Source organism: Sus scrofa, chromosome X, assembly GCF_000003025.6.
Source record: "Sus scrofa isolate TJ Tabasco breed Duroc chromosome X, Sscrofa11.1, whole genome shotgun sequence".
Classification (NCBI taxonomy): domain Eukaryota; kingdom Metazoa; phylum Chordata; class Mammalia; order Artiodactyla; family Suidae; genus Sus; species Sus scrofa.
Genome location: NC_010461.5, coordinates 40,045,503 through 40,058,774, shown reverse-complemented (window position 1 = coordinate 40,058,774; position 13,272 = coordinate 40,045,503). Strand labels below are relative to the sequence as shown.

The 13,272-nt window shown below is 38.6% G+C and overlaps 1 protein-coding gene across 8 annotated transcripts in view; it reads right to left on the bottom strand.

The window, feature by feature from the left end:
- Positions 1 to 13,272, bottom strand: part of KDM6A (lysine demethylase 6A) — a 200,434-nt gene that overhangs the window by 95,423 nt on the left and 91,739 nt on the right. For all 8 annotated transcript variants that reach the window (XR_002340583.1, XM_021079778.1, XM_021079779.1 and 5 more), the window contains exon 5: positions 4,728 to 4,786. Coding sequence is in view for 7 of the 8 variants with exons in the window: in XM_021079778.1 (XP_020935437.1) it covers positions 4,728 to 4,786 (59 nt within the window). In the remaining variant the exon portion in view is untranslated. The remainder of the gene's footprint in view (positions 1 to 4,727; positions 4,787 to 13,272) is intronic.

The following is a 13,272-nucleotide window of genomic DNA, read 5'->3' as shown; positions in this document are numbered from 1 at the left end:
TGCTAGGGAAATGAATCCTAGAGAAACTTCACTTGTAATGTTTTAACATGTCTGTCTTTTTGAACTCACCTCCATCCCATTCCCCTACACCTTGCTGATGTTGACATAATAATAACCACTACATTTCCTTACCATACCTTGTCAATTAGATTTGGGAAGCTAATTTCAAAAACCCCATGCCTCTAGCACAGGATTATGTAGCTCTTTGATTGACCACTCTAAGACTATTCTGATACTGCTCAACGAGAATACAAAAGGTTACCGGCTAATGATTAGGATGTTCAGAGGGGTATATGTAGAACTATGGCTACAAGTTATAGTAATTTATAACTGTATGTATTCAATTCCTTTCACCCAAGGATATAGGTGTCTTCCTATAAAGGCAGGGAGAACCTCACTTCAAGGTACCCTTAGCAATTTGCCGCCCTCATGAAGAAGAACAAGTGAAGGCATGAGCACACACTCACGCGCACGTAAAGGAATGGCTTTACAGATACTGGTTCTAGCTCTCTACTACATGTATTTTACTTTGTGCTTCTATGTCATCCTTTCTCCATCTGGACATCTTTTTTAAAATTTTGGTCACAGATTACTGTGTATGATAACAATAAAACTGAGTAATTATGATAAATTCAACGAGAATTTAACAGTTGCTCCCCTAGTTTCTGGCATGGAATCGTCTAAGAACAGGCTGCAACTGAAACTAGAAAAACTGACCATATAACTGATCTAGAAGCTAACCCAAAACACTCTAAAAGAAAAAAAAAAAAAAAAGGCAGCATAATATGGCAAGAAGCAAAACAAACAGGTTAACAGATAAAACTAGTTAATAAAATTTCTCTTAATAATTGATTAAGTCACCATCACCAACCCCAAAACACATATTGGTGTGGTTACATACATTATTCTCAAATATTTAATCTAATTAAATGCTAACAGACATCATTTCCGAATATCAAATTTTACTTAAATTATAAATGCACCAGAGAGAACATTCTGAGACATCATAGACAGATTCTTAGAGCTGACAAGACAAGAAACACTCTTCTCTACAAACATTTTTTTCAACAAATCACACAGAACTTAGTGTGGGGGTGGGGGGGCCACGTGCTCTATAAATAAAACACAAAAATAGTATTAACTTAAGGAAGTTCTTATCAGTTAAGGCTATACTCTAAAATTCTCACCAAGCACCTACACCAGGCTTTCTAATTCTGTGGCTGTTCAAGAAACAGCAAGATAAGTGAAAGCCAAAGTTGGAGCACAGAGCGTGTGAAAGAAAATTTGACAAGCAAGAGAGAAAACACACATCTATGATGGATTCAGACAGGGTGTGAGATAGATCATTTTAGGAAGCAGCTAGAGCTGAAACTCAAGACTCGGGAAAATGGTAGTAACCAGGACAGGATAAACAGAACAAAAGATGGACACTGCAGCATTCTTATATCATTTCAGTTTCATTTCTTAAGTCAATTGAAGGACATAGAAAGCATACGTAGATAGCAAAAGATACAATTTTCCACAGCTACAAGCCCCCTAACTTAACATGGTCACATACTTATTAATGCAATCTAATTTTGAACTGATGATGGTTTCATCTCACTATTGATTCTATGCTTTTATCTACAGGGACCTCATAAGTTATCACAGACAGGTGAAACTGGCTGGTGTGAAATATATATCTATATCCATTTCTAAATTTTCAAGTTACTCACCTTGAGTTTTACCTAAATTATTTCTGCTTGGCCATAAAGACTGTACCAATGTGCTCAGGAGAACAATTACAAATACTGATTAAAAAATAACCACAGGGGAGTTCCTATTGTGGTGCAGCAGAAACAAATCTGACTAGTATCCATGAGGATGTGGGTTCAATCCCTGACCTCACTCGGGGATCCGGCGTTGCTGTGAGCTGTAGTGTAGGCTGGCAGCTCCGATTTGACCCTTAGCCTAGGAACTTCCATATGCCGCAGATGCGAACCCCCACCCACAGAAAAAAAAAAAAAAAAAAACCCACAAAAAAACAAAACAAAACACGGGAGTTCCCATTGTGGCTCAGTGATAACGAACCCGACTAGTATCCATGAGGACACGGGTTCCATCCCTGGCCTCGCTCAACAGGTTAAGGATCCGGCACTGCTGTGAGCTGTGGTGTAGACTGCAAACGTGGCTCGGATCTGGCATTGCTGTGTCTGTGGTGTAGGCCAGCAGGTGTAGCTCTGATTCGACCCCTAGCCTGGAAACTTTCATATGCCACGGGGGCAGCCCTAAAAAGACAAAAAAAAAAAAAAAACAAAAAAACAACCCACAATCCTAATCTTCAAAACTGGGGACAGATTACGATACATAAAATAATTACATTGGGAAATCTGAGCATAAGCTTACTTCTGCCATCAATTAAATAGTTATATAATACTGAGTTACACACACCCTTGTTTTCTTCATTTATAACGCTAAGGAAAAGAAAAAAACTAAGGTATCTCTAAGACCACTTCTGGTTCTAAAGTTTAGAATTGTGAATTCTATGAACTGGATCTTCAAGAAACTAAGAGATTTTGGAAGTTTCTGTTGTGGCTCAGCAGTAATGAACCCAGCTAGTATCCATGAGGATGCGGGTTCAATCCCTGGCCTCGCTCAGTGGGTTAAGTAAGCATTGCTGCGAGCTGTGGCATAGGTCACAAATGCATATCGGATCCTGCGTTGCTGTGGCTATGGCATAGGCTGACAGCCACAGTTCTGATTAGACTCTAGCCCGGGAGCTTACACATGCTGTAGGTGCAGGGCCAAAAATAAAAAAAAAAAAAAAAAAAAAAAAAAAAAAAAAAAGGCTAAGAGATTTTGAAAGCCCTGATTTACTCCTTATTTTATATATTATACATTGGATACAAAGTTAGGAGGCTTCAATTTAGGACTGTTCTACAACAGATAATTTTTTTTTCGTCTTTTTGCTATTTCTTGGGCCCCTCCCAGGCTAGGGGTCGAATCGGAGCTGTAGCCACCGGCCTACGCCACAGCCACAGCAACGCGGGATCCGAGCCACATCTGCAACCTACACCACAGCTCACGGCAACGCCAGATCCTTAACCCACTGAGCAAGGGCAGGGACCGAACCCGCAACCTCATGGTTCCTACTTGGATTCATTAACCACTGCGCCAAGACCAGAACTCCTACAACAGATAATTTAAAAGAAAACTATTACAAAGTTTCTTTATAAAGATCAAGATCAATTATAGCTCTATAAAGTTTACAAAGAAAATGAGTGATCTAAATGATAATGATACTCTATCCACACAGGTGTTCTCTAACAATTCAGTGTTTCCATAGACTGTCAAAAACCTACAGGATCGAAAGCAAAGAGGAAAGAAAAAAACATCTAGGAAAAGTCATTCACACCTAAAGTTCCACCTTTAGAGAAATCCTATCAAATCATTGCTGATCGATATTTAAAAGTTCAGGATAGCCAACAGGTATATGACAAGGTGGGGTTTTTTTTTTGCTTTTCTGTTTGTTTTGCTTTTTAGGGCTGCACCCACGGCATATGGAGGTTTCAGGCCAGGAGTCGAGCTGTAGCAACACAGCCATAGCAATGCAGGATCCAAGCTGCGTCTGTGACCTACACCACAGCTCAAGGCAACACCGGATCCTTAACCCACTGAGCGAGGCCAGGGAATGAACCTGCAACCTCATCGTTCCTAGTCAGATTCGTCAACCACTGAGCCACAACGGGAACTCCATGACAAGGTTTTAACCTTTGAACAAAACCTTTTTTTGGACTCTCTCAGCACTCACTCAGCTTCAAATTAAGAACAGAAGGGACTCTGACAAAGTTGGGACTCTGAGAAAGTTGAATACCTTTCAAACTAAAAATGTCTACATAGGGCTCTACAATTTACAAAATATACATTATCTCATTTGATCATCAGAACTCTGGAAAGTAGAAAAGGCAAGTAATTGCAATGTACCTACACAAACACACACACACAAGGAAGTAGATGAAACTATGTGGCAATGAGTACCAGAATACCAATCTTTCGACTCAAATTCTATATTCTTTCCACTAGAGAATGTTACTATCTGGTTAACAGAAAAACCAAGGAGGCAAAAGCCATAGTAACAGGGACCTACATGTCACAGTTTATAAAGTCTTATATAGTTCTGTCATATTTAATGTCTGACCCTGAAGGTGGTACCATTATTCCTATAAAACAGAGAATTCAGAGTTTATAATCTAGTACCTAATTACTAGAAATTGGAAAGCACTAGTGCGCACACACGTGCCTGCATGCATGTGTGCAAGTGTTTTGGCAAAGGAGGAAGGCAGGGAGCCATCACTATGTCTCAAAGTCTAAAAAGTAAATATTGGTCATCATAAATCATTTACCCACAGACCTTGAGAATAAAGAATATAGTCATTCCTCAGTTCAAATAACTTAGGGACCACCAATCCATAATAATTGACAGACAAATTCCAAAACCTTTCTAATTATATTCTTCTTTAATCAGAATGTTATACTAGAATCTTTTAGGAACACATACATTTCTAATAATTTAAGGTGGGTCAATATCCCTAAGGAAACAAACTATTAATTTACGAGATTACTGAAAAATGTAGCCTTAGTGATATTAAAGTATTTGGTATTTATTACAAACACACAAACAGAAAAACTCAAACAAAACAAGCCATTTACTGGAAACAACTGGAGTTGTTAGTTTTATGTCAACTTACCACTGAAATGCATTGTAATGGAAGTAGACCAAACCAAGACCATATAAAAAGGCAGCATTCTGTAAAGAAAGGGAAAAATAGACTTTTAGGAAAAGCATTTATGTCTAATACATGTAATTAATATAAAAAGTATCCAGGGAGTTCCCATTGTGGCTCAGTGGTAACGAACCTGACTAATATCCATGAGGACTCGGGTTCAATCCCTCACCCCGCTCAGTAGGTTAAGGATCCGGCATTGCTGTGAGCTGTGGTGTAGGTCACAGACATGGCTCTGATCCAGCGTTGCTGTGGCTGTGACTTAGGTCGGCAGCTGCAGCTCCGATGGACCCCTAGGCCTGGGAACTTCCATATGCTGCAGGTTCAGCCCTAAGGGAAAAAAAAAATTTTTTTTAATTGTGGTATCCAGGATGTTTTAAGTTATTGAAACTATCCTGCATATTTACAATATACTTTAAAAACACCAAAATACAGTGATGAGTCAGCAGATGGCAAGAATCTAATCAACTTAGAGTCTGTGGTTTCTTTTTAATCAAGCCTGCCCTGAAATAAAAAATCTGCCAACAGAATTCTACGGTAAATCTAAAATAAAGACCTATTTTTCAGTAACAAGGAAAATATTGTAGCAGATATAGGAACTGAATCTAGGTTTGCCTCCAAACCTCACTCTTAACTACTATATCTTTGTTATTTGTGTGCTGACTAAACTCTACCCCATCAGACAAAAATGCAACAAAAGTAGGAGTGCTAATCATCTGTGTATACCCTAGCACACACAGTGCCTTCCACATAGCAAATGCCTAAAGGTTCAGTAAATTGAATATCTCAGTATTTAAGCTCAGTTCCCCGGGTGATACAGGATTAGTAAGAGGGATGATCCCTATTAATCAGGAACTTAGAAATCTCAGCAAGGGGGAGATTTTTCCATAACAGTAAACAATGTAATTTAAACATTTACTGAGCACCTACTATGAGTCATAGCAGAGTTATCAGCACTGGGAAAGCAGTAGTGAACAAAACAGACAAAAATCTCTCTCCACAATCAATTTACAATCTAAGGACAAACATTATGAAATTAAGTGCATAATACTATATTGTAAGCTACGACCATTTGAAAGTTAATGAAGTATAACAAGGACTAGGAAAACAGGTAGAACTTGGGCATTATATCTTAAGGATGGCTGGGAAAGGAGAAGGAAAAACAATCTATCTCAGCCAGGGGTTCTAATATACACATCTTTGGAAATAGTGACCTGGAGGTGTGAATGGCTATGTTCCCTGATAAAGATGTGTTCCTTCCCAATGTACAATCTCACCAAAAAAGCCAACAGCCTCCCCACTGAGAAACATGGGTCTATGCAAAAGGATGACCCAAGCAAAGGCACTAATATGGAAATGAGTTTAAATGTGATGTAGTCACACTTCAATCTATTGTGAGCAGTTAGGGGAATATCATTCTGGGAAATGTCAGAATTATTTATAAAACATATTCCTGCCTCAGTCCAAATCCTTAGAGGTTACAGTATCTACATAAGGTATCAGCAAACAATGGCTCATGGGCCAAATCTAGGCAGCCACCTATTTTTGTAAATAAAGTTGTATTGAAACATAGCTACATCCACTCATTTACTATTGGTCTATAGCTGCTTCCAGCTCCAGCAGCAGAGCTGAATAGTTGCAACAGAGAGACTATGTGGCTTACAAAGTCTGAAACAGTTACTATGTGGCCCTTTACAAAAGATGTTTGACCTAATTACAATGCCCATCACAACCCCAAATTAAGATATTAAAATTTAAGATCACAATCAATTTACACTGAAGGCTTCTATGCTGTATCCAAAGTTATTCTTGAGGAAGTGGCTCATTAAGTTAGCAGTTCACCAATGCCAGAGTCCATGAAGGCGTTTTTCACTGATCTCCAACATAGTTCCTAAGGAAACTCCTGAATGCCCTTATGTTCTGTAATCAGAGCTCCAGGCTATACATCCCCAGATCTGAGAGGGGAGCACTCTGCAGTCCTCAGGAGGGACACTATGTGCTTTGTTCTTTCCAGCTATTATTCCTGGTTTCTCAGACTATTTCCAAATTGAAGCAAAGGGCACTGCGGGTTCTGCTTCCATTTTCATGAACCTATTTATGTAACGTGAATTAGAAAACAAGAATAAGTTAAAATATACAAAAACAGTGTTAGCCTTAGAACACAGATGAAATAAAAGGGTGGCAATCTCATATCAGACCTTCCTACTGCTGGGATTTTCTTAAATCTGTCTATGAAATCCCATAGAAGGCACTATCATTAACCCCCTCCTCTTCCTAGCCATTTCCAGTAAGAAAAAGTTGGTGACAAAACAGTTCTAATCAGTGAGACAAGAGGTTTCTACCATGGGGTTTCTAGGAAAGCTTTTGCTTCCTTTGCATAAGTTTCCTTTCTTCTTCTTTCTGATGTTATTAGTAGTACGCCATGGTCACCCCAGTGATGAAGGTATTAATAGCTGACCAAAATGGTATGAAAATTATTTTAAAGTGAAAACATCTGAACAATCAGGAGCCAAAAAAAACCCCCAAACATTTAAACTTAAGCAGAGCACCCTGAAATACAGCTGCCAATGACCCCCCTCCCACACACACACACACACACAACCTTCCAAGGGAGTCTACTAATTAGGAATACAATGATTCTGGGAAGTGTGAATTCAGCTGCCCATCAGCATCAAAAAGTCCAAGAGAACCTTCCTTACCTTCTCAAGGAAGCCCTAACCCCCCTCACCCACCCCCCACCCCTGGCACCATGACTGTTTTTGTTATGTTTATATAGAAATCTTTATCTCTGACTATTAAAGGATTTACTCATTACTGGGCAACTCCATCCTGCTTATGTAAACAAACTTGTCTTTTCTCCTGTTAATCTGTTCATTGTCAGTTAATTTGCAGGCCCCCAACCACTGCAACCAGGCTGCTAGAGGAAAAAGTATTTCTTCCCAACAGTGCTGACATGCAGCAACCTTATATGAAAATCAGACTAGGCAGGGACTTGAGAGTGGCAGTCATGAACTTATGATTTTAAAGGAAAACAAGTTTTAAAGACAGCAGTAGAGTGCCATTAAATTAAGATCAGAATACTGCCCCACCCTTCCTTTGAGGCTATTTCCTATTTAGCATGGTTTGGGTTTTTTGAGAAAACTTTAACACAATATCCTACTAGTTGAAGCAGTAAGAGGGTAGTTGTTTCCCAGACAAAGAAAGGGTGAGCTTAACACAAGAGATTAGTAAAATATTCAAGCTTCTAAAAAATTTTTTCATTAGACAAAATTGAAGCCAAAGGTGGTCATTTAGGGCAACTAATTAAGACTCTGTACGATGAGATTATCAGGATATTATTAGTATAATGCCAATCTTTGAATAGAATAGCAATTTGATTGTAGCACCACCAAGCATCCCATACTCCAGTAATCATCTTTTAAGACAATCATATTTTTATGCAGGGATAACAGTAAGAAATAAAGTCAAGCCAGATTATTAGGAAAATATAAATTTCTGAATCTTATTCTTCTCTGAAACTAGTTCCACATACCTAGAGATACATTCCAAAACTTGGATGCCTTCTGGTTACTCTCACCTGTTGCATATACCACCAATATCTAAAACTCCATGAATCTTAAACTATATGGAGAGTCTGATGCTCTAATGGTCCTGAAGATTTTAAATCATGATAGCAATCTCATCAGTTAACCAATCCAAAAAGTAGTCCTACTTTTCTTCTCTTAACACCCCCCCGCCCCCCAATAAGCCAAATTCACTCTATTCACAAAGCTCATTTTACAATCTAAAAGCCTTGAATATATCTATCCCCTTCTCCATTCCTACTGCCTTTCTCTAGGTAATTTAGGACCTTGCCTTGGTCGACCTTTGGCCTGTTCAATAATTTCCTAACTCAATTCCCAAATCTTAGCTTTCCCTTCCACACCACTGCCAGCGAGCTTTTCAAAAACTCAAATATGACATTTTCTATTTTAAACTCCTCTGAAGATTCAACAACCTGACTCCTGCTCAATTTTCCCAATCTCATAGCCACCACTTCAATCAGGACAAATGACATGCAGATCTATGAATAAAATATGCTCTTACACATTTCCATGATTTTAAACATGTTTGCTTCCTCTGCTGTAAAAGCCAATGCTATCCTTCCTTCAGTTCATTTCTCAATCTGGCAAATTCCTGTCCATCCTTTAACATCACTCCTATCTTCCTTCCACAAGTATTACCTGACACATTCCCAAGTACAAATAAAGTTTTCTGATAGATGTTTCCAAATGAATATTCATTGTCCATTAAAAGACATGCCTTTTACCTCCTCCACTAGAATATTACCTTGTAAATGGTAGAGATAGAAGCCAAGTCATCTTTTGGTCTCTATGGCAAAGCAACTAGCATATATGTTATTTAGAAAGGTCTGCTGCTGAATAAATCAATCTCTCACAGCCTTAATCTGTTAGACATTTTCATCAAAGAACGTAATATCTCTGCTGATTCAAGTTATACAGAATCACTTCCTTAATGCAGCCTGAACCTACCTTTTGGACACTTAAAAGGGCTTTCCTAGTTACAATAATATAGGAAAAGATGTTGTTAAAGCTCATGAACCCATCAAGTCCAACGTCATAGCATGAGAGGAGTTGTGCTTCTAAAATCTATGCGTAGTATTGCACGTCGATCATGCTATCAGCCTATAGAGGCCATCAAACTTGGCTTGTCACTTGCAACCAATTTCCTAAGGTTGCTTTGAGGAATTAAGATCATACATGTAAAATACTTAAAATACTAACCTGGCATTTGGAGTTTTTGTAGGAAGTAAAAGAGGCAATGTATCTACCACCACCAAGCAAACCACCTAGCATGTGGTAATTGCTCAATGGATAGAAATGATACATAAAATTCTTTTTGTTTTGTCTTTTTGCCATTTCTTGGGCCACTCCCACGGCATATGGAGGTTCCCAGGTTAGAGGTCCAATCGGAGCTGTAGCCGCCTGCCTACGCCAGAGCCACAGCAACGCGGGATCTGAGCCACGTCTGCGACCCACACCACAGCTCACGGCAACGCCGGATCCTTAACCCACGGAGCGAGGCCAGGGATCGAACCCGCAACTTTATGGTTCCTAGTCAGATTCATCAACCACTGTGCCACGATGGGAACTCCTGATATGTAAAATTCTTGATAAGTCTCACATGCTATAAATTATACATTGAAAATAAGAGGACTTAGAAATAAAGAGAGTTAAGGATGAGACTACTCCTCAGAACTTATGCAACATTATAATCAGGATCTCAAAAATAGTAAGCAGTACATGGAGAGAGGCTGAACCTCTCAAGCAGGAAGCTCAGGATGGTCATAGGCTGCCACAGTCGGTATTAAAAATGAAAAAAAAAAAAAATGAAGTTGGAATGCTGGCAATCCTTTAAGTAGAGGAGAGCTGGCAGGTGCTGAGACAATGAAAACAGCTGAGAGCTGTACAAAACTGGGGATGCATCTTTCTGAGAAGTCCTGGATAAAGGTACCCATGTTCAATTTTCTTAAAATCTAGCCTACAGAACTCCTGCTTACTGATGCAACCGTCAAAACTGAGATCATTTTCCCCCTTTCCCACTTAACATTTATAATTATACTCCCATTATCCAGAAAAAAATTTAAGTTTAACAATGACTTTCACATCATACAGACATAATTCCCTTATTGAGCAGTAACATGAGTTAATCTGTATTAGTAGTATAGCCTATTTTGCAAAAACGTGTATCTTCTCTTACTGTTTTCCACCCTATTATCATGATCAGACAAAATAAAGATATTTCTCAGCCTCCCCTGGAGCTAACAGTGCTCAAATCACTGGGCTCTCGCCAGTTAGATGTGTGTGAAGGAATGTGTACACTCTCATGATTCCCTTAAAGGAAAAGGTTGTTGCCCTCTGCTTCCTCTTCGTCTGACCAGCTCCAAGGCATGAGATAAGGAAAACTCCAGAAAGAAAAAATATAGACCAATTTTAACTATGAAATAAGATGCAAAGATGCTACATATTTAGCAACCCCAATCCAGAAATAACAATGATAAAAACTTATTGCCAATTGGAACTTACTTCAGAAATACAAGACTAATTTAAGGAGAAAAAATACATAAAATTACCTCAATGGATTCAGAAAAGGTATTTGCATACAAAAGAAAAATATTAACTGTTACATTTAAATTTTTTTCATAAACTTTAAAGTTGGCTTTCAAGGAAGTTTGTCTCTAGTCTTAGTTTGCTACTTACAAAAAAAGAACTGAAAGTAATCATACTTAATGGTAAAACATTTAAAACATTCCTTTTAAGAAGGGAAAAAAACAAATGTACTATGTATCACCTCTCTTAATACTATGCTATCATCCTGGTTATTGCAGTAGCAGGAGAAAAGATCACAAAAATTAAAAATGAAGGAAAAAAGTTGCCATTAATTATGAAGGTAGGATAGTCTACATAGAAAATCCAAAGTAACATAATCAAATTAGCCAACTTAGTAAAAGTTGGTGAAATTCTTGATAAATTTAACTTAGTATATAAAAGCCAACTGTAGTTCTATATGCCAGCAGAGATAAAAAATGAAATTAAAATGACACATAATATCAATAAAACTAGAAAATATAAATACATTATTTTATATGCACAAGAACTTCACATGGAAATATCGTAAAACTTTGAGAAAGTAGTTTCTACAATGACAGGTTTTTTTTTTTAAGTACAAAGTTAATACAATTCCAATCAATCCTTGGAACTCATTGTTTTATGTATTTAACTTTATGACTAATCTCCAGCATTGCAGAATTTTAACTAGGTACTGAACAAATATTAAGACAAATCTAAGACTTCAGATCTGTGCTGTTACAAACCTTCTTACCTACCATCTATCTAGCCTTTGCCTTCCTTTTCCCCCCTTTGAGGCTCCAATTACCCCAGGTTCTAAACAGGGGTCCTTAAACGATGGCCAGTCAAATTTTTTCTTCAAGGCTCAGGGGCTAAAAAACGATTTTTTAACATTTTATGATGGTTACGTTGTAAATGATTAGCTAAGTACCTACATACTAGATGATTTTGCCTCTAGGCCACAAAGCCTAAGATATTTACTAATTCACCCTTAAGAAAAAGTATTAGGACCTCTGCTCTAGACCAAGAACTTGGGAGAGTTCCCTGAACACCTGTTGTACTTTCATGTGCTGGCTAGCTCAGTTCTCTTCTTAAAAAGCCTTTCCATTCTCAACAAAATTTTAGCCAACCAAATCCAACAACATATCAAAAAGATCATACACCACAACCAGATGGGATTCATCCCAGGTGCACAAGGATGGTTCAACATACGCAAATCAGGGAGTTCCCGTTGTGGCTCAGCGGAAACAAATCTGACTAGGAACCATGAGGTTGTGGGTTTGATCCCTGGCCTTGCTCAGTGGGCTAAGGATCCGGCATTGCCTTGAGCTTTGGTGTAGGTCGAAGACGTGGCTTGGATGGTGTTGGCCGGTGGCAACAGCTCCGATTTGACCCCTAGCTTGGGAACCTCCATATGCCGTGGGCACAACCCTAAAAAAAAAAAAAAAAAAACATACGCAAATCAAAGTCATACACCACATTCACAAAAGAAAAGTCAAAAACCACATGATCATCTCAATAGATGCGGAAAAAGCATTTGACAAAGTCCAACATCCCTTCATGATAAAAACTCTTACCAAGGTGGGTATAGAGGGAACATACCTTAACATAATAAAAGCCACTTATGACAAACCCACAGCAAATATAATAGTCAATGGAGAAAAGCTGAAAGCCTTCTCACTAAAATCTGGAACAAGACAAGGATGCCCACTCTCACCACTGTTATTCAACACAGTACTGGAAGTCCTAGCCACAGCAATCGGACAAACAAAAGAAATAAAAGGCATCCAAATAGGAAGAGAAGACATAAAACTGTCACTGTATGCAGATGACATGATACTATATACAGAAAACCCTAAGGACTCAACCCAAAAACTACTTGAACTGATCAACAAATTCAGCAAAATAGCAGGATATAAGATTAACATTCAGAAATCAGTCGCATTTCTGCACACTAACAATGAAATATTAGAAAAGGAATACAAAATATAATACCTTTTAAAATTGCAGCCCATAAAATCAAATACACCTGACCAAGGAGGTGAAAGACTTACATGCTGAGAAATATAAAACATTAATCAAAGGAAATTAAATCAAGGAAATTAAAGAAGATGTAAAGAAATGGAAAGATATTCCATGCTCCTGGATTGGAAAAATTAATATTGTAAAAATGGCCATACTGGAGTTCCCGTCGTGGCGCAGTGGTTAACGAATCTGACTAGGAACCATGAGGTTGCAGGTTCGATCCCTGCCCCTTGCTCAGTGGGTTAAGGATCCGGCATTGCCGTGACCTGTGGTGTAGGTTGCAGATGCGGCTCGGATCCCGCGTTGCTGTGGCTCTGGCGTAGGCCGGTGGCTACAGCTCCGACTGGACCCCTAGC